Below are 19,474 nucleotides of genomic sequence, written 5' to 3'. Positions count from 1 at the left end.
GTCCCATCCCTGGAGATCTTCCAGGTCGAGGTGTCTGAGCAAACTGATCCAGTTGGGGGTGTCTCTGCTTACTGCAGCAGGGTTGAATTAGATGAACTTTAAAGGTGCCAGTGCATATTGCAGACCCAGTGCATTCTGTGCTTCTATGTAGGAGGTGCTGGGAACCAGCTGCTGGAGAGGTAGATGACACCACCTCTGTGGCCATGAGTGACAAGACACGGGAGTTAACCCTGCTTTAGGCCACCAAAAAGAGCCTAGGTGGTAAAAATCACGGGTGCAAACAGCCCTTGGTCCCCTTTTCAGAGGACAAAGACCAGCTGCTGCCCAAAGCATAACACAGCAGTGGCAGCCTTGACACTTGAACTGCTGCAAGGGAAGTGAGCATTGCAGAGGCATCTAAAAACCGCAGCGGTGTCTGCTGTCAGGAGAGAAGGGAGCAGGCCCCAGAGCATCGTTCCTCATGTGCTGGTGGCTGCTTTGACTCTTGAGAGCAGGAGTAAGTACTCCAACCTTTTTATCAGCCAAGACTGTTGGTCTGGTTAGTACATCTCCCTTCCAAGAGCCTGAAAGACACCACAGCACCCTGAGTCTGGTTGGTTATGAAGGTCTGCAACTGCATCATGCCATGGCCTTGGAGGAAGATGGAGAGCAATGCTCAGAGTCAACTAAATGCCAAGTAAGGTAAGAGGAGAGGAACATGGCCCTTCCTAGTCCCCACAATTGACTAATGAGAGCCCCAAAGCACAGGATTAGTGCAAGGATCATCTCTTATGGATTCTTTTGATCACCACAGTCTCCAATATGGGAAACCAACCTGCTGGAAGATTTATGATGCCACCTCCATCTCATCTCTGGCTAGAGGCTGGCATTCTGGCAACCTCTGCACTGTTACCAGTCAGGAAGGCACTGAGGAAGGGACATGTGGGTCTCCAGAGAAGATTTCTTCCCTGGTAGGGCCCTCAGCATGGGAGATTTTTTTCACTGAAGCTTTCATGCCCCTGTGATAGACATTGATTTACACCTTCATGATTCTACTTGCTCTGAGGTATGAGCAGGGGAAAGCATGAATGATAAAAATGTAGGAGCTGCCTCCTCCTCCTTGCTGCAGGAGAGCAAAATTCAGCCTCAGCTACAAGGGTTCCTCTCCCTCCACCTTACAGGAGGCAGAAGAAATACTTGGGAAGCTCAAAATATTTTGTGAAGGTTACCAAAAGGGTATGTCCAAGGAGGAAGATTTAGTGCAGAACTTACACAGGGCCTGCAGAGCTGAGCCAGGGCTGCAGGACAGATGCTGCACCAAGGAGCTTGAGCTCCAACCCTGAAGCCCATGGGGAGGAGATAAGGTGGCTGCAAAGGCAGTTGGTGATGGAACAACTGGGGGACTCAACACAGATTTCAGGGCTGGAGTTGTTGAAGCTGCACTGTAGAAGTGTGGGGTGAGATTAGGGAAAGACCTGATGGATCACTTTCAAGCCATTCCCTGGGACCCGATGGGTTTCCTTTAAGCCATTCTCTGGGTCTTCCTTGGGTCATGGATGTGAGGAGAAACATGGTTGGTTGGTGTAATCACACCAAGGGGTGATTCCTCAGCCCCACCAGGGTACTGCTAACAAAAATCCTAATTCATTTTGACAGCTGCTAAATTAGCAGCACCTTATGCAGTGTATTCAATTAGACAAGGTCCTGAGGGAGCAGGCAGAGGTAGGGGAAGCAAGAAGCTGTTGGGACATGACAGGGTGCTTCAGGAAGGTAGCTTTAGACATGGATACGGGTGCTCTGCAGAGAAATAAACAGCCCTTGGGGCAGTGCTGGAAACTGTTCATCATCTGCTTCCAGATTATGCTTTAAAAAATAAAAGGGCAAGGTGTAGCTGCTGGATTTGTGGTGCTTTCACCAGCAAGTCAAATCCCCACCAGCCTCTCAGGTTTCTGGGGCCCATATCAGTGGGTTTAGTGGAGGAGGGAGGTGGGGAGATGAAGGTCATGGCACCAAAGCATTTTGCATTTGCTTCTTTAAAATAGAGAGGCTGATTTGGGAAGCAGCTCCTGGAGAACCCAAGCTGCCATGTGTCTCCTGCCCTCCTACCAAGCCAGCAGCAGGTTGCAAAGCTGCCTGTGCACTCCATTACCATCCACAGAGCATCCTGGCCTCCAGCACTCTATGTGCTCAGCAGATTTGCAGGACCAGCTATTTATGGACTGATTCTGGTACTCCTGGAATTCTTCACTGAGCATGAAAGGGTTAGCTGGCAAACTTCTGTCTCCTCCTTCAGGCATAAGTCTGCTTTAAAATGCTGTCCCCTGATGTCCAACAAACCCATCATCCTGTAACTATCTCCTTGTCCTACAGCATCTGTGGTGCTGTCCCTGACTTGTATCAGCAGGAGTGTGGCCAGCAGAACTAGGGCAGGGATTGTGCCCCTGTACTGGGCACTGGTGAGGACACATCTTGAATCCTGGGTTCACTTTGGGGCCCTTCACTGCAAGAAAGACATTGAGTGGTTGGAGTGTGTCCAGAGAAGGGCAAGAAAGAAGGTGAAGGGTCTGGAGAACAGGGCTGGTGAGGAGCAGCTGAGAGAACTGGGATTGTTCAGCCTGGAGAAAAGGAGGCTGAGGAGTGACTTACTCTCTATAGATCCCTGGAAGGAGGTTAGAGCGAGGTCAGTGTTGGTCTCTTCTCCCAAGGAACAAGTGATAGGACAAGAGGAGATAGGCTCAAATTGCACCAGGGCAGGCTTAGGTTGGACATGAGGAACAATTTTATCATAGAAAGGGTTGTCATCATAGAAAGGCTGCCCAGAACAGTGATGGAGTCACCATCCCTAGAGGTGTTTGAAAAACAAGTAGCACTTCAGGACATGGTGGGTAGAAGGCTAGATGTGATAGCCTTAGAGGTCTTAATGATTCTCTGCTTCTAACCACAGCTCCTAGTTTCATTGAATGCTGAAAGTTTCATTTCACAAAGGGAAACTAAACAGCTCATTGTGGTCTCCTCTGCAAAACTGGAGCCTTGTTTGAGGGTGGCTCACTGAAGATGTAATCCAAACATGCTTCCTGCCAGTGCAAACAGAATTCCCTGGAACAGCCCCACGCTTATCTCCTGCTTTATAAATACAGAGGCACAGAGCTCCACCTTCTGAGCCAAAAATAAACCTTCTAAACCAAACCCACCAAGCTGCAGGGCGTCACAGCTGCCTAAGGAAAGGTAAACATTACATGTCTACACCACCACAGGGGAGGGGGCACTTGCTGGGAAGCAGCTCTGCAGAGAAGGACCCAGAAGTGCTACAGGACAAGTAGTTCACTGTGAGTCAGTAGTGTTCTCTTGTGACCAAGGTCAATATTCTGACATGCATGAAGAAGAGTGACCAGCAGGTCATGGGAGGTTCTCCTCTCCATCTACTCTGACTACTGAGGCCACATCTGGAGTCTTAAGTCCAGTTCTGCACTTCCCAGTTCAAGAGACTACTGGAGAGAGTCTAATGGAGACTGCAAAGATACTGAGGGGTCTGGAGCATCTCCATGAGGAAAAATGGCTGAAAGCCCTGGGGCTGTTGAGCTTGGAGAAGAGCAGTGTGAGAGGGTATCTGATCAATGCTCAGCAGGAGCTAAAGAGTTGAGGGGCAAGAGGATGTGGCTAGATGCTTTTCAGTGGTGCCCAGTGACAGGACAAGGGACAATGGGCACAAACTGGAACCCAGGAGGTTCCATCTGAACAGGAGAAACTTCTTGGCTGTGAGGGTGGTGAAGCCCTGGAGCAGGCTGCCCAGAGAGGTTGCAGAGTGTCCTCCTCTGGAAAGACTGCAAACCCACCTGGACATTGTGATCCTGGGTAACGTGCTGCAGGTGACCCTGCTTTAGGATGAGGGTTGAACCAGATATCTCTAAAGATCTCTTCCAACCCTCAACATTCTGTGATCCTGTGTCTTCTGCTTTCTAACCTGGCTAGATGTTCCATGCTTCACAATGCAGTAGACACAGAGCAGATCAGCCTAATGCAGTTGCTTTGGGGAGCCTTGTAAATTGGTTCAGCAGTTCAGTTGGTTGGACTTGATGATCTTGGAGGTCTTTCCCACCTTGATGATCTGTGGTCTGCTGAAGAGAGGAAAGATAGGAACTGAATGGCAGTAAGACTTAAGGAGGGAAGGCAAGAGAATGAGTATTCCCTTGGGTTAACTTCAGCAAATTCAGATTCTTTCTGGTATTTTTTAAATTCAACATCCAACTTCCAGGCAAGGTCCTTCTTCTCTCTTCCACCATGTGTGACCCCACTGAAAGTGCCACATTTGGAAGTGTTGGAAGCTCAGGACTCACAAATTGATTGCAAAATAGCAGATTGTCTTCAAACATTGTCTGCATGAAACACAAGTAAGCCAACCAACAGCCTGATCACAGGGGAACAAATCGGTTCTTTTCACAACTGGGAAATAAAAGGAATGTATTTTTACTCCACCTTTATGCTCAGCTCTATGTAATCAAACAGAGACAACTCCTGAGCTGCAGAGCTTAGCATTTTTAAGGCTGTTCCTGTAAATATGAGCAGTTTAGATCACTCTGCTCATTCCTTTAATATGGATAAGGATTTTGCAGGATTGCAGACTTAAAGCCAGGGAAATTCAGCACAGATCAGGGATAAGCTGTCATGTTTTGGTCTGTTGTACACTGAAAGGAGTGACCACTCCAAGAGAGTGGAGAGCTGAGTGTGGAAGGGGTGAGAACTAGGAAGGACCTGGTTTGAGCCAGAGCAGAACTAAGTCAGGTCAGTGATTTTCTTCTCAGAACTGCACTTGCTGAAGTTCAGGGCAGGATTGCAAACACAGGGTCTGCTTCTAGCAGTGACAGTGCTGATAGGAAGAGTCACTGCCAAAGGCTGGGCTGCAGAAAGGCTCTTGCTTAGACATGCAACAGTTCTGGGCTCCCCAGTTCAAGACAGACAGGGAACTACTAGAGAGAGTCCAGCACATAGAAGCTGAGGGGCCTGGAGCATCTCTGCGAGGAGGAAAGGCTGAGAGCCCTGGGGTGGTTTAGTTTGGAGAAGAGCCGCCTGGGAGGGGATCTGATAAATATTCAGCAAGAGCTAAAGAGCAGGAACAAGATGATGGGGCTGGACTGTTCAGTGGTGTCCTGTGATCAGGACAAGGGGCAACAGGCACAAAGTAGAATCCAGGAAGTTCCATCTGAAGATGTGGAGAAACTTCTTTTCTGTGAGGGTGACAGAGCCCTGGAGCAGGCTGCCCAGAGACATTGTGGAGACTCCTCTGGAGAGATTCCAAACCCACCTGGCCATTGTGATCCTGGGAAACCTGCTGTGTGTGGCCCCACTTTAGCAGGAGGGTTGGACTGGATGATCTCTAGAGGTCCTTTCCAACCCCCACCATGCTGGGGTTCTGCTGATGTCTGAAGGCTTCATTTGATCAGTCACAGAATCACAAAACTGAACCCACTAAGGTCAAAGCTGCAGCTTTGGTTGCCTGAACTCCTTCTGAACCCAGGCCACAGAGCATCCTTGCTTTTTGCTCTGCCATGAATCGCTGATAAAAAACTGGTGCCTGGGAAGAGCTGTTTTCTTCAGCTTGAGGACACAGGCAGCTGCTCTATGGAAAATACTAGTTAATAAAAAGCTGAGATGCTTTATAGGCTTGACTGGAATTTAAGCTCAGGCTACCTAAATCTACCAATTACTTACCATAAGCTGTGCTTCTTTGCTCAGTTCATCCCATTTTATCAACAAAACCCTTTGTCTACATTGTGGAGATCCATGGTGAAGTAAACCAGAGCTCTTCCATGGACCTGCCTCCACACTGTGGCCATATCTTCTGTGCATTCAAAAACCTCTGGAGGACTCATGCTGGAATATGAATAGCAAATAGAATGGAATAAACCAGATTGGAAGAGACCTTCAGGATCATTGCATCCAACACCACCTAATCAACTAACCCATGCAACCAAGCACCCTGTCAAGTCTTCTCCTGAACACCAACAATGGTGACTCCAGCACCTCCCCAGGCAGCCCATTCTAATGGGCAATCACTCTGTCTAGAAATTTTTCCTAACCTCCAGCCTAAACCTCCTCTGGCACAGCCTGAGACTGTGTCCTCTTGTTCTGGCACTGGTTGCCTGGGAGAAGAGACCAACCTCTGCCTGTCTACAACCCTCCTTCAGGTAGTTGTAGACAGCAATAAGGTCACTCCTGAGTCTCCTCCTCTCCAGGCTAAGCAACCCCAGCTCCCTCAGCCTCTCCTCATAGGGCTTGTGTTCCAAACCCCTCACCAACTTTGTTGCCCTTCTCTGGACACGCTCCAGCAAGTCAACATCCTTCCTAAACTGAGGGGCCCAGAACTGGACACAGGACTCGAGGTGTGGCCTAACCAGTGCAGTGTACAGGGGCAGAATGAGCTCCCTGCTCCTGCTGGCCACACTGTTCCTGATGCAGGCCAGGATGCCATTGGCCCTCTTGGCTGCCTGGGCACACTGCAGGCTCATGTTCATCCTACCATCAACCAGCACCCCCAGGTCCCTCTCTGCCTGGCTGCTCTGACCCCAGCCTATAGCACTGCATGGGGTTGCTGTGGCAATATCCCTTCCTCAGGGAAGCTGCTTGAGCAAAGAGGCCTCACTGCCTGTTTTGTAAGTGGATAGTAATGAAAATTAATCAGGGCAAACATTAACTGAAGAGTTTTATTTACTTGCCAGAGCTCTGCTCCACATAGAGAAAAACAAATCTTTACATACTACTTACAGCTACACTTAGTTCTCAAGAAAGGTACTTTTTTTTTGCCTGATGACTCCTCACTAGGTTGTTTAAATACACTTCTAAATCAAAAGAAGTCTTGTCTCATCCCTTCAAAACCCCACATTTTATTAAAAAATAAAGACCAGGAATTAGTTTTCACTCCTAACTTCACTCTGAACGTTTCACCAAGTCCCTCCTCAAAATAATTAGTCCTGCAATATTATCAGAGGCCCTGATGCTTCCACACCTCAATTAAATCTATAATATAAGAAGAGGAGGAAAGAGAGAAATTAATGAAAGATATGGCCATGTGGCAGGCAGGAAAAACACACCTGCGCCGTTCCCCATCTGAGAGAGCCTGGGGAGATACAGAAATGACTTTTTAATAAAGTTATAAATAAATAACATTTTGGTGAGAGTTAATCAGAAATGGATTTCGAGATAATATTGGATAGACTCTGCTTTGTGGGAAGAGAAGCATCTCAGAATCAGTGTTCCTGTTAGATGCAGTGTAACCGTGGCAAAGACTCCGCAGCGGCCATCAAGGGTCGGTCTTCTTTCGGCCAGGTGGGATTGGAGGTAGGACAGGTTTGGAGTGGGAACCTGCCCAGCTGATGAGCTCAGGCACATAAGCAGAACCAGCCTTGGACTTGCTGTGTTTTCTCTGGAGATTGTCACTAGTGAGGTCAGTCTCTGCAGAAATTATAAACAAGGGAAGAAGCATTACAAAGAAAAGTCAACATTTATTCCAAAGCACATCTCCAGCTGAAAACCCAGGGGTTTGGAAGTGGGGGAAGAGTAACCTCCTCAGGTAGTCTAGTGACTGCTCTACCTCTACATACGCACTGCAGTCGGCTGCCCTCCTCTGGAGAGATTCCAGACCCACCTGGATGGGATCCTGGACAACCTGTTCAGTGACCCTGTTCATAGCAGAGTGGTTTGTCCCCTCCACACCCCACCATTCTGGAATTTTGTGGTAATGGAAGAGTAACTTTATGCCTAAGCAGTCACTGTTTTTAATTAAGCCAAAAGTTCATTGAGAGAAAGTTGTTTTATCAAAGATAAGATGACTGGAGCATCTCTGCTGTGAGAACAAGCTAACAGGCTTAGGCTTGTTCAGTCCAGAGAAGAGAAGCTTCCAGGGAGAGCTTATTTTGGCCTTCCAGTATTTAAAAGGGGCCTAAAGGAAAGGTAGGGGAGGGATTTTTTACAAGGGCATACAGACACAGGACAAGGGGTAGTAGCTTTAAATTGAAAGAGGGGAGATTTAGATTAGATATTAGGAAGAAAGTCATCACTGTGAGGGTGGTGGCACAGGCCAAGAGAAGCTGTGGAATCCCCATCCCTGCTAGAGTTCACAGCTGGGTTGGCTGGGGCTTTGAGCAACCTGGATTAGTCAAAGACGTCCCTGCTGACTGCAAGGGGGTTGAAGTAGATGATCTTTAAGGTTCCTTCCTAGCCAACCCATTCTCTGATCTTACGAGTCTGTGTTGTGTTCACACTGTGATGATTCTGCCACATTGTGACACTGTTGCTTGTAACAGTGTCATCTCCAGAAGCATGAAGAAGCTGTCCTGTCACTCCAGTAAAAGTACTGTCATTACAGAAAGACACTCAGCCCCAGCAAAACTGTTACTTGAGAGTATGGTTCAAACCTTTCCGCCTATCCGCTCCACTTCCAGCTCCTCTCAAATCCCGATGCTCAGCTTTGGGCTCTTCAGTGAGGCGACCATGGGGAAGAGGAGCTCGAACGGTCAGACCTTCAGCAGCAGAAGCACCAGCTGAGGTTAGAAATTGTCCAGTAGCAGGACCAGATTCTCTGGAGCTGCATAAGGGAAATGACTCATGATTTAAAACAGCAACAAAAAGGGCACATGCACCAAATCATAACACCCTAGCATCACAGAATTGTTTCAGCTGAAAAAGGCCTCTCAGATCATGAAATCCAACCATCAACCTAACCCCACCATGGCCATTAAACCATGTCCCAAAGTGCCATGTCCACATGTTCCTTAAATGCCTCCAGGGATGGTGACTCCACCACCTCCCTGGGCAGCCTGTTCCAATGCCTCACCACTCTTGCAGCAAAGAAATTTTTCCTAATATCCAACCTAAACCTCCCCTGGCACAGTTTCAGGCCATTTCCCCTCATTCTGACAATATTATTGATGTTGCAGTCACACCACCCTGCCAAAAGTCAGAAATAAATCCCAGTACTTACCAGTTACATGAAGCTATTTCACACATGACAGTTCTCTAAGAACTTCTAGCACTAGCAAACACAACTACTACCCCTCTCAATGTTCATTTATTGATTTAATTAATCACAGAGACAGATGGAATAAAAAAGTTCAGGCCATACAGTGAATCAGTTTCAGACCTCAGAGCTCCTTATTTCCAACTCTGTGGTGGTGCACTGCAGATGATGTTCTCTCGGTGAGTAAAAGAAAACAGGAATTGCCTCGAAAAGAAGTTGCTGCAGCAGCCAAAGTGACAACACAGGTATGTGTCCTGACTTACTTTTTTTTCCTCCCCCTCTAGTAAAATTTCCCAGTCAGCTAAATTAAAAAGCAATGAAAAATAAGCAGCTTTAAAAAACTCCCTGCGGAGTAATGAGCTAAATGGATCCTGGGTGCACTAAATGCAAAATCCATTAGTAATGAACTGAGGAGTAAGGCACTGGACTGCTATAGATTCTGTTAGCCCAAACCCTAACATACATCATTGGATATGATGCCTTAATGATCTGGTAGATATTTATCAATTGATTGTGTGTGGCAGGAATAGGGATGCACAATGAAGTATTTGAGATGGTTCCTTGTTAAATGCACTGCTCAGTGGTTGGTCAGGTTCTGACTCCACCTCAGATTTGCACTAAAGAAGGTATAGTAAAAGTTTAAGAGGTTTCTGTTCTCTAACTCACTGTATTTTGCCCTTTGACTGACAAGGCTGGTGGAGGATAGAATAGAATAAACCAGGTGGGAAGAGACCTTCAAGATCATCGTGTCCAACCTATCAACCAACACCACCTAATCAACTAACCCATGTAACCAAGCACCCTGTCAAGTCTCCTCCTGAACACCTCCAGTGATGGTGACTCCACCACCTCCCCGGGCAGCACATTCCAATGGGCAATCACTCTCTCTGTGTAAAACTTCCTCCTGATCTCCAGCCTGAACCTCCCCTGGTGCAGCCTGAGACTGTGTCCTCTTGTTCTGGTGCTGGCTGCCTGGGATCTATAGCATATGACTTGTGAGGAGTGACTGGGGGAACTGGGGTTGTTTAACCTGAAGAAAAAGAGGCTCAGGGGAGACCTCACACTCTACAACTCCCTGAAAACAGGTTGGAGCCAGGCAGGGGTTGGTCTTTTCTCCCAAGGAATAAACAACAGGACAAAAGGGCCTCAGGTTGCACAAGGGGAGGTTTAAATTGGACATTAGGAAAAATTTATTCTCTGAAAGAGTTGTCAAGGTCTGGAACAGGCTGCCCAGGGCAGTGCTGGAGTCCCCACCACTGCAGGGGTTTCAAAATCATGTAGATGTGGGGCTGAAGGGCATGGTTTAGTGGACTTTACTGGTGACCTGGCAGTGCTGGATTAATGGTTGGACTTGATTTCTACTGGTAAAATGAAGCAATGAGTAATGAAATCCAGCAGGCAGGAACCTAAAGAATTTACCATTGCCTGCATTGAGGAGCAATCCTTTAAAGCGGGGTTGTAAGAGATCTTGTCATAAGCACTGCTCCTCACCAAAGCCAATGAGAAACTGTTGAAGCCCATGAGTGAAAACAAGTGGAACCTCAGGAGAAAAAAAAACTCCACACTTTTGGGGGGGGGGCAGAGCTCAGCCTCCAGCAAAATCCCTGGAAAGTTGCAGGGTGTTTTGTGAAATCAGAAAAGCTTAGGCTACAGGATCCTGTGCAACCTGCTATAGCAGGAAGGTTGGACTAGGTGATCTCCAAGAGGGGTCCCTTCCAACTTCCACCATGCTGTGATTTGGTAGGTTATTCCCAAGGAAAAGACCATAGCTATGATCTTAGCACTGTAAAGAAGCCATATATGTAATCAGAAACTGTTCTGCTGAAAACTGCAGGTCAGAGGGCAGATATCCAAACAAAACCTTTCGTTTTCACTCTTAAGTAAATGCCCTCCAGATCACCTACGTCACTTGTAGGCCAGAGGTAACAGAACAACTGCAGGACTTGAATCCAGTAAGTGTTAGTGGCCTGAAGAACAGTAATGTTTTTTCCACCAGAGCTCAAGCTTAATTAAAAGCTGCCAAACTATACCAAATAATAGCAAAAATATGGGACATGGACAGGGTGCTGCTCAGTGAGATATCAGACTAATCTGCACTCTTGGAAAACACACTTTCCTTCGCTGTCTGTGCCTGGAGGTCAATACAATCACACTCTTACCCCTTGATGGCTTTTTGTAGTTTACTCTTTCTTCCATTCCAAATATTGAAAGCATAAAATTGGAGAAAAAGGAAAAGAAAAGATTAAAGCACCTCAATATTCAAGCAAAATTACCACACTGCTTCAGAAACACGTTGGGTTTTTTCCCTCACCAATATTGCAAATGCATCTCCAACAGCATCTCCATCAATCACTCCTAGAAGCAAACTTCCTCCAAACTTCCCATATTCCCCATTGCAAAAGGGCCTGACAGGATGACTCCACACAATTTTGCTGTAGGCCATGATGCAGGCACCAAAACCGAACCAGATTAGCAGTTTGCTTTTTTCTCTCCTCACTTGGTTGGTTGTTTCTCCACCGTGTTAACACTGCTAAGTGAACGCGCTGCCAAAGTCAAAACACCCAACTGTGGCAGAGTGGAAAGACATATTTATTCCCATATGTGAAGGGCAAGACCTTTAAAACTCATCATAGCTTCACACTCATTTGAGTTCTCTGTCTTGCCTCTCGCTGCTGAGGACAGATGATGCATAATACCCCAGCAGCCTCTTACGCACTTGGTTTCTCTCGGCGGCTCGCTCTGTTCTCCTTCAGCACATTCTGAGGGGGCACAAATGCTCAGGACAAATGAATCTGCAGAGGCCCACAGGTTCAACCTTTTTACAGCATGCTAATTAACTACTAGTAATTACAGTGCTAGGAAGTTCGTCACATAGAGGGGACTGGCAGTACAGGGACTGGCAGTCTCTCTAGGGTGTAAAAAGAGCACTAAGGTTTTTTTCCAACAGAAAGTTTAGCTAAGAATTCTTAACAGGTGAGGAAGAAAGTGAATGGTCTCACCAGCCAAACTACAACACAGAGAAGCCCAGTCCCGATAAGGAGGCCCAGCCAGCACCCATGGATGATATTGGAGTAGCCATCAATCTTATTCCTACCTAACCGGGGGGCCACCAGGCCCCCCGGCCTTTGTTGTCACCACCACCATCACCCAGTGTGCACCATGGGGAACTCACCAGTGATGAGAGGAGGATCCCTCAGCCCAGATGGGCTCAGCTTAGGGCTTCTGCCTTCCCTGGGGGCGGTTAAAAAGGGAAGTGGGTGGGAGGGTCAAGTGACCACACCTGAGGTGGGAGGAGACTTCAACAGAGCCCAGGTGCTCTGGGATTTGAGGACAAAAAGGGGGAAAATGGAGAGGGGGAAGGACTTTTAGGGTGTCAGGTAATGATAGGACTAGGAGGAATGGAAAAAAAAATAGAAATGGTAGAGTCAGATTGGATGTTAGGAAGAAATTCTTCACCATGAGGGTGGTGAGATACTGGAACAGGTTGCCCAGGGAGGTGGTAGAAGCCCCATCCCTGGAGTTTAAGGCCAGGCTGGATGTGGCTCTGAGCAATCTGATCTACTGCAAAGTGTCCCTGCCCATGGCAAGGGGGTTGGAACTAGATGATCCTTGAGGTCCTTTCCAACACTGGCAATTCTATAATTCTAAAACAATTTTGTATTTTAGGCTGAAAGAGTAATTGGCCATTGGAATGGGCTGCCCAGGGAGGTGGTGGAGTCACCATCATTGCAAGTGTTTAAAATAAGACTGAATGAGGCACTTAGTGCCATGATTTAGTTGATTAGATAGATTAGGGGAGAACTTCTCACTCTCTACAACTTGCTGAAAGGAGGTAGGAGTCAGGTCAGGGTTGGTCTCTTCTCCCATGTAACAAGTGATAGGATGAGAGGCAAAAGCCTCAAGTTGTGCCAGGGGAGGTTTAGCTTGGAACAATTCCTTCACTTAAAGGGTTATCAAGCTCTGGAACAGAATGCCCAGGACAGTGATGGAGTCCCCACCCCTGGAGGGATTTACAAGCCATATAGACGTGGTGCTGAGTGCCATGGTTTATTGATGACCTGGCAGTGCTGGGTTAGTGATTGGGCTGAATCATCTTAAAGGTCTCTTTCAACCAGAATGATTCCATGATTCTAAATATTATAAAGATGTTCAGCATTTCTCACTTGCCTAACCAAATGCAGAAAGCTATCTGATATGTGTTTAGGAGGTTATTTAACAGTGATCTTCAAGAGGTGTGAAAACACAGATGAAAAATACATGGTGTGGTATGTTGTAATACAGCAACACAAATACCTTGTCTTTTATGGAATGAGAACAAGACATCAGCCACAGGATTGAACCCATGACAAAATTTAAGTTAACCAACAGCCAGACCTCCTGGACACTAGCTCTCTCTAAGTTTCAGCTTTCAGATGAGCTTTGTGGTTGCAAAGAGTGAGCAGAGCCTGCCTGCAAGCACACACCTAATTCCTAGTGTAGATGGGGCTTCTGGTGTGTTATGCTTTACTAGGTCATGCTGTGTGGCATCTGGCTGCTTCTGGGTATCCCATCCAGGCATGAGATTACAGCAGATGGCCAGGAGAGAAGGAACAAAAAGCTTATCAAGGATACTGCATCAACAGGCTACAACGTCACTTGCCACAACAGCAGACAGGGCTCTTGGCAGTCAGAGTTCAGAGGTACTTGTTAAACAGGACCATCTGAGCCACTCACAGCCATTGTGTAAGAGGCAATGTGGACCTGCACAGCAAGTCAGGAAAATATACTCCATAGCTGAAGGCCTAAAACACACTGAAGGTGTAGCCTCTTCAAATCTTCTATCCTCACCTCTCTACAATCTCTAAATGGGATAGGAGTTGAAAAGAATCTGGCCCCATCCACTTGTACCCCAGGCTAAACAGTCCCAGCTCTCACAGCCTTTCCTCCTCACAGAGATGTTCCAGTCCTCTCAGCATCTTTGTAGCCTCCACTGGACTCTCTCAATTGTCTCTTTTGAACTGGGGAGCCCAAAACTGGACCCAGCTGTGGCCTCCCTAGAGGTGGAAGAGAACCTTCCATGACCTATTCACACACACTCTTAATGCACCCCTGGAAACCTTAGCATATTCTTCCCTTCAGCTGTCCCCTTGATACTGAAATTCCCTTTCTCAGTGAATGATGGTGTCTAAATGAAACCATTCCCATGAATGACAAGACTTTGCTTTATGCTGCAGTGACACATGGTTTATATGGCTGTGATGCACCAGATGAGACAGCTGCATTCACTTGGGAAACAGTTTTAGATCTTGCAGATTGCAGCATTAACCTTCATTCCACCCAGTGACAATCTGCTGTATCAGACACCTCACTCACCTGCTCTCTGGCTTAATCAGGGGGAAGCTCAGGTCTGTGCTGACATTCCTTCCCCCTGAGAGAAGAGAAGCAGGTATTGGCTCCAGTAATTTTTGATGGGAGCTGCTCAGTGCAGGAGTGACTGCCAGGTCTCTAAAATGATAGAAGAAGAAAAGAAAATGTTTGTAACATGCCTTTCGGCATTGTGATAGAATAATCACTGCTTAGTGAGCTCACAAGACCTGCTCAGATGGTGGGGAGCATGATCTCCAGTGGGTGAGAAGCAGCAATAAGCAGTTGGGGGTAGTAATCCAGGCTCTGTTGATAGCTGATAGACAGGAGAAGTCGTAGCTACACTGCAAAGGAACTCCAGCTTAAGCAGAGATCTAAAGCAGATTGGATGAATCATTCTCTGCTGTGACAGGGCAATGTAGGGCAACTTGTTCAGATAGAAACCGTTTATTAAAGACACCTAAAATTGGGTGAGGTTAATCCCACCCCTCATGACTTGTCACCTAATTCACAAGGTGAGAAGTTTCATCTTCACTACCATGCACAACTCAACCTTTCAGCACTCCATGGGGCCTGTAAGAAAGATGGGGACAAGCTTTTCAGCAGGGCCTGTTGTGACAGGACAAGGGGTGATGGTTTGAAACTAAAAGAGGGAGACTTAGATTAAAGAGTAGGAACAAATTTTTCCCACTGAGGGTGGCGAGAACTGACAAAGATTGTCCAGAGAAGTGGTGGAATCCCCATCCCTGGAACCATTCCAGGTCAGGTTGTTTGGGGCTCTGAGTAACCTGATGTAGATATCCCTGCTCACTGCAGGGGTGTTGGACTAGAGGACCTATCATAATCCTTTTCAACCCAAAGCAGTCTATGCTTCTAAGGTACCACCTGAATAAAAGCATTCCTGGTAATTCCAACATTTAACACCACTTTATAGACTTGAACCACAGAGCTAAATGCAAAGAGATGCAGCACTAAGACTGCCAAACATAAGAAGTCCTTATAGAAATGGTGAACTTACAACTCTTGGAAGGTTCCTTACCTTTACCCCCTATACTGAAGCCATCCCACCTCAACTGAAATATGAAGGAATCTGTTTTTTTTAAGGGCATGAAGCCTATGTAACTTGTGTGTGTGTCATTATCTAGCTTCCCTAGGAAGAAGTTCTTCATAGAAAGAGTGATTGGCCATTGGAATGGGCTGCCCAGGGAGGTGGTGGAGTCACCATCACTGGAGGTGTTTAGGAAGAAACTGCATGGGGCACTTGGTACCATGGTTTAGTTGATTAGGTGGCGTTGGATGATAGGTTGGACTCAATGGTCTCAAAGGTCTCTTCCAACCTGGTCCATTCCATTCTGTTCCATTCCATTCTGTTCCATTCCATTCTGTTCCATTCCATTCCACTCCATTCCATTCCATTCCATTCCATTCCATTCCATTCTCATCAAGAACATTTTTAACTGTGGTGGCACCTGCTGAATGTTTGCTCCATGGGAGAAACTATGGTTTTCTGTGGAGGGTTAATATCTCTTCTGAAGACTTATTGCTACAGCTTGGAAAAAAACCCCAAACCCAAGTTCTTCATCAATCATGCCCACAGGACATTAAGGCAACAGCTGTGCCACTGCCCCTTTCCCACAGGAAACAGAGATGCTGGAATCTCTTTCCTCCTCCTCTGGCCAAAGCAGGACTTCTTTGAGTCTTCTGGTGCTTCAGTGAAGAGGCTTTTCCTATTTCTCCTCAGAAATCAATCTCTATCCCAATGCAAGCAAGGCTTTTATACTCTTCATCTTTAAATCTCCCTTTCTTGAGTTTCTTCTGGTTATTAATAACTATAAATAAAACTTCCCTAGTGTAAGGCTTCAAGCTGTTATTGTTTCATTGTCAAGCAACCACCAGCTGGTAATGGTGTTAGTTTGTTATCAGCTGAGAGCAAAACATGAACCAATTACATAGGAGAAAGGTTCTGATTCCATTAATGGCCCCCAGAGCTGTGTGCGCTCAGAAATGATTTCTTGTAGGAAAGTGAAGGGAAGGGAGAAGGAGGGGAAGGGAGAAGGAGGGGAAGGGAGAAGGAGGGGAAGGGAGAAGGAGGGGAAGGGAGAAGGAGGGGAAGGGAGAAGGAGGGGAAGGGAGAAGGAGGGGAAGGGAGAAGGGAAGGTCCATCAGTACAGGAGCTTCTTTATTTTGAGGATTGTGGAGCACTGCAACAGACTGCCCAGAGAAGTTGTGGATTGTCCTTCTCTGGAGGGATTCCAAACCTTCACTGACACTGTGATCCTGGGCAGTGTGGTGTGGATGACCCTCCTTTAGCAGAGGGGTTAGACTGGATGGTCCACAAAGGTCCCTTCCAATCCCCACCATTCTGTGATTCTGTAAAAATTACATTGAAGGAATGGGTTGACTCATCATGACACATACGCAACCACATGCATGCAAATCTTATGATCAAAGCAAGCAATTCAAGATGGAGAGAATGTGTCAACCATAGGTAGACCACAGACCTTGTCTCTTGACAGTTGTGGCAAGGAGCTTCAGTGAAACTGTGAAGTGTGTACAGACCTCACCCAAGTCAGAGAAGCAACACTGCATGTTATAAATTCTCCTCTCTTGCTTACTCCAGTTAATTCAGCAACATTTAGACAAAATCAAGAAGTTAATCATTAGCTAAAGGCCTGATCTCAATCAGACTTCCACCCACCCCCTTCCTTATTACCCTCGAACACCCAGACAACCAGAGAAATTACTCAGTGCAAACCACAGAATGTTGCCTTTACATTACAGCAGGCAGTGAGACATCAAAATGACTTTAAATTACACCTGCACACAGCCACAGGCAAAAAAAAAAAAGAGAGGCCAGGTTTTCAGCAATTTGGATTTAAGAATCCAAATGTATGTAGATAACCCTGCAGGGCTGCAATAAATAAAAGAGGTTGGATTCTTGTGTGACACCACATTTAACATTTTCTGCTACCTACTCAAGAAAATGGAGCAGTGTTTCCCAGTTTGGATTAAAATGTATACAGATGAGCTTAAGCTTTAAAGCATCCTCTAATACTTACAGATACACAAGAAATTCGAACATCTAGTACCTTAGGAACTCTTTTGCATTGTGTAATTTTTGGCATCAGTTTCATATATCCCATAGAATTAAGATTCACATAGAATCACAGAATCCCAGCAAGGTGGGAGTTTGAAGGGACCCCTGGACATCATCCAGTCCAACCACCCTGCTAAAACAGAGTCACCCACAGCAGGTGCCCAGGATCGTGTTTGCAACTCCCCTGAGAAGGAGACTTTACAATTTCTCTAGCCCTATCTTCTTATGCCCATCCTTTAGATACTGATCATCATTGGTCAGATCCCCTCTCAGGCTGCTTCTCTCTAAACAGGCCAAGGGCTCAGCCCTTCCTCCTCACAGAGGTGGTTCAGACCTTTGCAATCTTCTGATGTACTGTCTCCAGTAGCTTCCTGTCTCTCTTGAACTAGAGATCTCAGAAGTGGATCTACAGAGGCACTGAGGGGCCTGGAGCATCTCTGTGAGGAGGAAAGGCAGAGAGACATGGGGCTGTTTATCCTGGAAAAGAGCAGCCTGAGATGAGATCTCATCAATGCTTCTCAGTGTCTAAAGGGCAGGGGTTAAGAGAATGGGGCCTGATTCTTTTCAGTGGTGCTCAGTGAGAGGACAAGAGACAATGGGCACAAACTGGAACCCAAGAGGTTCCATCTGAATGAAGAAAAACATTTTTCCTGGGAGGGTGCTAGAGCCCTGGAAGAGGCTACCCAGAGAAGTTGTGGAATATTCTCTGGAGAGATTCCAAAGCCACCTGAACAAGCTGCTGTGGGTGACCCTGCTTTAGCAGGGGTTTGGACTGGATGATCCAACACCCACTGTGATTCTGTGATTACATGACCTACCAGTTTCCCCACTAATTGCTGCATCCCAGGAAACAGATTCTCTCTCAGAATTTCAATTATTTGATATCATATTTGATATCTTGACTTACTCTCCCATGGAATGAGGTGCTGTCTTCTCTTGCCTCCTATTCTGCAGAGTTCATCTATCCCTCGAGGCTTAGTAATTGCAAATGCTCTTTGTAGGTGACAAGATTTTCTCTCACCTGCCTGACAGCTCTGCCATAGCTGTCTGGTACTTTGCTCCCAAATCATCTTCCAGGGAAGGAGTATTGCTGAATAAGCAAACAAACTATGGCAGGCTCTGATGGACAGTTCAAAATGCAACATTAAATCAAACCCAAAACATCCACCAAAAGAAAACAGTGATTTCCATCTTGATTCTCATTTCTACATCATTCAAAATGAGTGAATCAGCTACTTGAAAAAAAACATTTTCTCCAAGTGAAGATTTGGAAACTGCATCATAATTCTGCATTTCTACCTGCAAACTTCTGCCATGGCTTTTCTAGAGGCAGTTTAATGAAGTAGGGATCCTTCCTTCCTTCCTTCCTTCCTTCCTCCCTTCCTTCCTCCCTCCCTCCCTCCCTTCCTTCCTTCCCTCTTTCCTTCCTTCTCTCCTTCCTTCCCTCCTTCCTTCCTTCCTTCCTTTCCTTCCTTCCTTCCTTCCTTTCCTTCCTTCCTTCCTTTCCTTCCTTCCTTCCCTTCCTTCCTTCCTTTCCTTCCTTCCTTCCTTTCCTTCCTTTCTTTCCTTCCTTCCTTCCTTTCCTTCCTTTCTTTCTCTTTTTCTTATTAATAGTTAATCTACAGATTTTGACATTGTAATGATTTTAATCAACACCTCTGGTACGTAGAGGCCTGAACTGTGTTGAAAGGTGTGAACTTTTCCATCCAGTCTGATGACTGCTGATTTAGAGGCCTATGTGATGCTTTAAATGTCAGCATGGTGAGGCTTTTTGTGGCAGGTTGGAAAAGTAAGCAAAGAAGAATTCAGATTAGGAAGGTTTATACCAGAGGGAGGCAGGAGTATCACAAAAGATCAGTCAAAGGAGGTACATTGAGATTTAGAGACTTTTAACACCATTTTTGCAGGGCTGTGACTATGAGGAAAGACACTGTCAAGACAGGATCCATTTAAAGAGTAAATAAAATAAAAACAGAGGAAGTGGAGCATTTCAGAAATTCTGCTTGAAACAGATCTATAGAAGATGCACTGCAGTAACCAGCCTT

The 19,474-nt window shown here is 46.3% G+C and overlaps 1 protein-coding gene across 1 annotated transcript in view; it reads right to left on the bottom strand.

Annotated features, from left to right (window-relative positions):
• Nucleotides 1-6,608: 6,608 nt before the first annotated feature.
• Nucleotides 6,609-19,474, bottom strand: part of LRGUK (leucine rich repeats and guanylate kinase domain containing) — a 71,574-nt gene continuing 58,708 nt past the window's right edge. Inside the window, exons 18-21 of the mRNA XM_068170938.1 lie at nucleotides 14,342-14,473; nucleotides 11,149-11,178; nucleotides 8,388-8,557; nucleotides 6,609-7,425 (exon numbers count right to left, since the gene is read on the bottom strand). Of these exons, the coding sequence (XP_068027039.1) occupies nucleotides 7,274-7,425; nucleotides 8,388-8,557; nucleotides 11,149-11,178; nucleotides 14,342-14,473 (484 nt within the window). The 3' untranslated portion in view covers nucleotides 6,609-7,273. The remainder of the gene's footprint in view (nucleotides 7,426-8,387; nucleotides 8,558-11,148; nucleotides 11,179-14,341; nucleotides 14,474-19,474) is intronic.

Source organism: Melanerpes formicivorus, unplaced genomic scaffold, assembly GCF_026170545.1.
Source record: "Melanerpes formicivorus ecotype bairdi unplaced genomic scaffold, bMelFor1.0.p_v2 SCAF_3, whole genome shotgun sequence".
In the NCBI taxonomy this organism is placed as follows: domain Eukaryota; kingdom Metazoa; phylum Chordata; class Aves; order Piciformes; family Picidae; genus Melanerpes; species Melanerpes formicivorus.
This window is presented reverse-complemented; position numbering and strand designations above follow the sequence as displayed.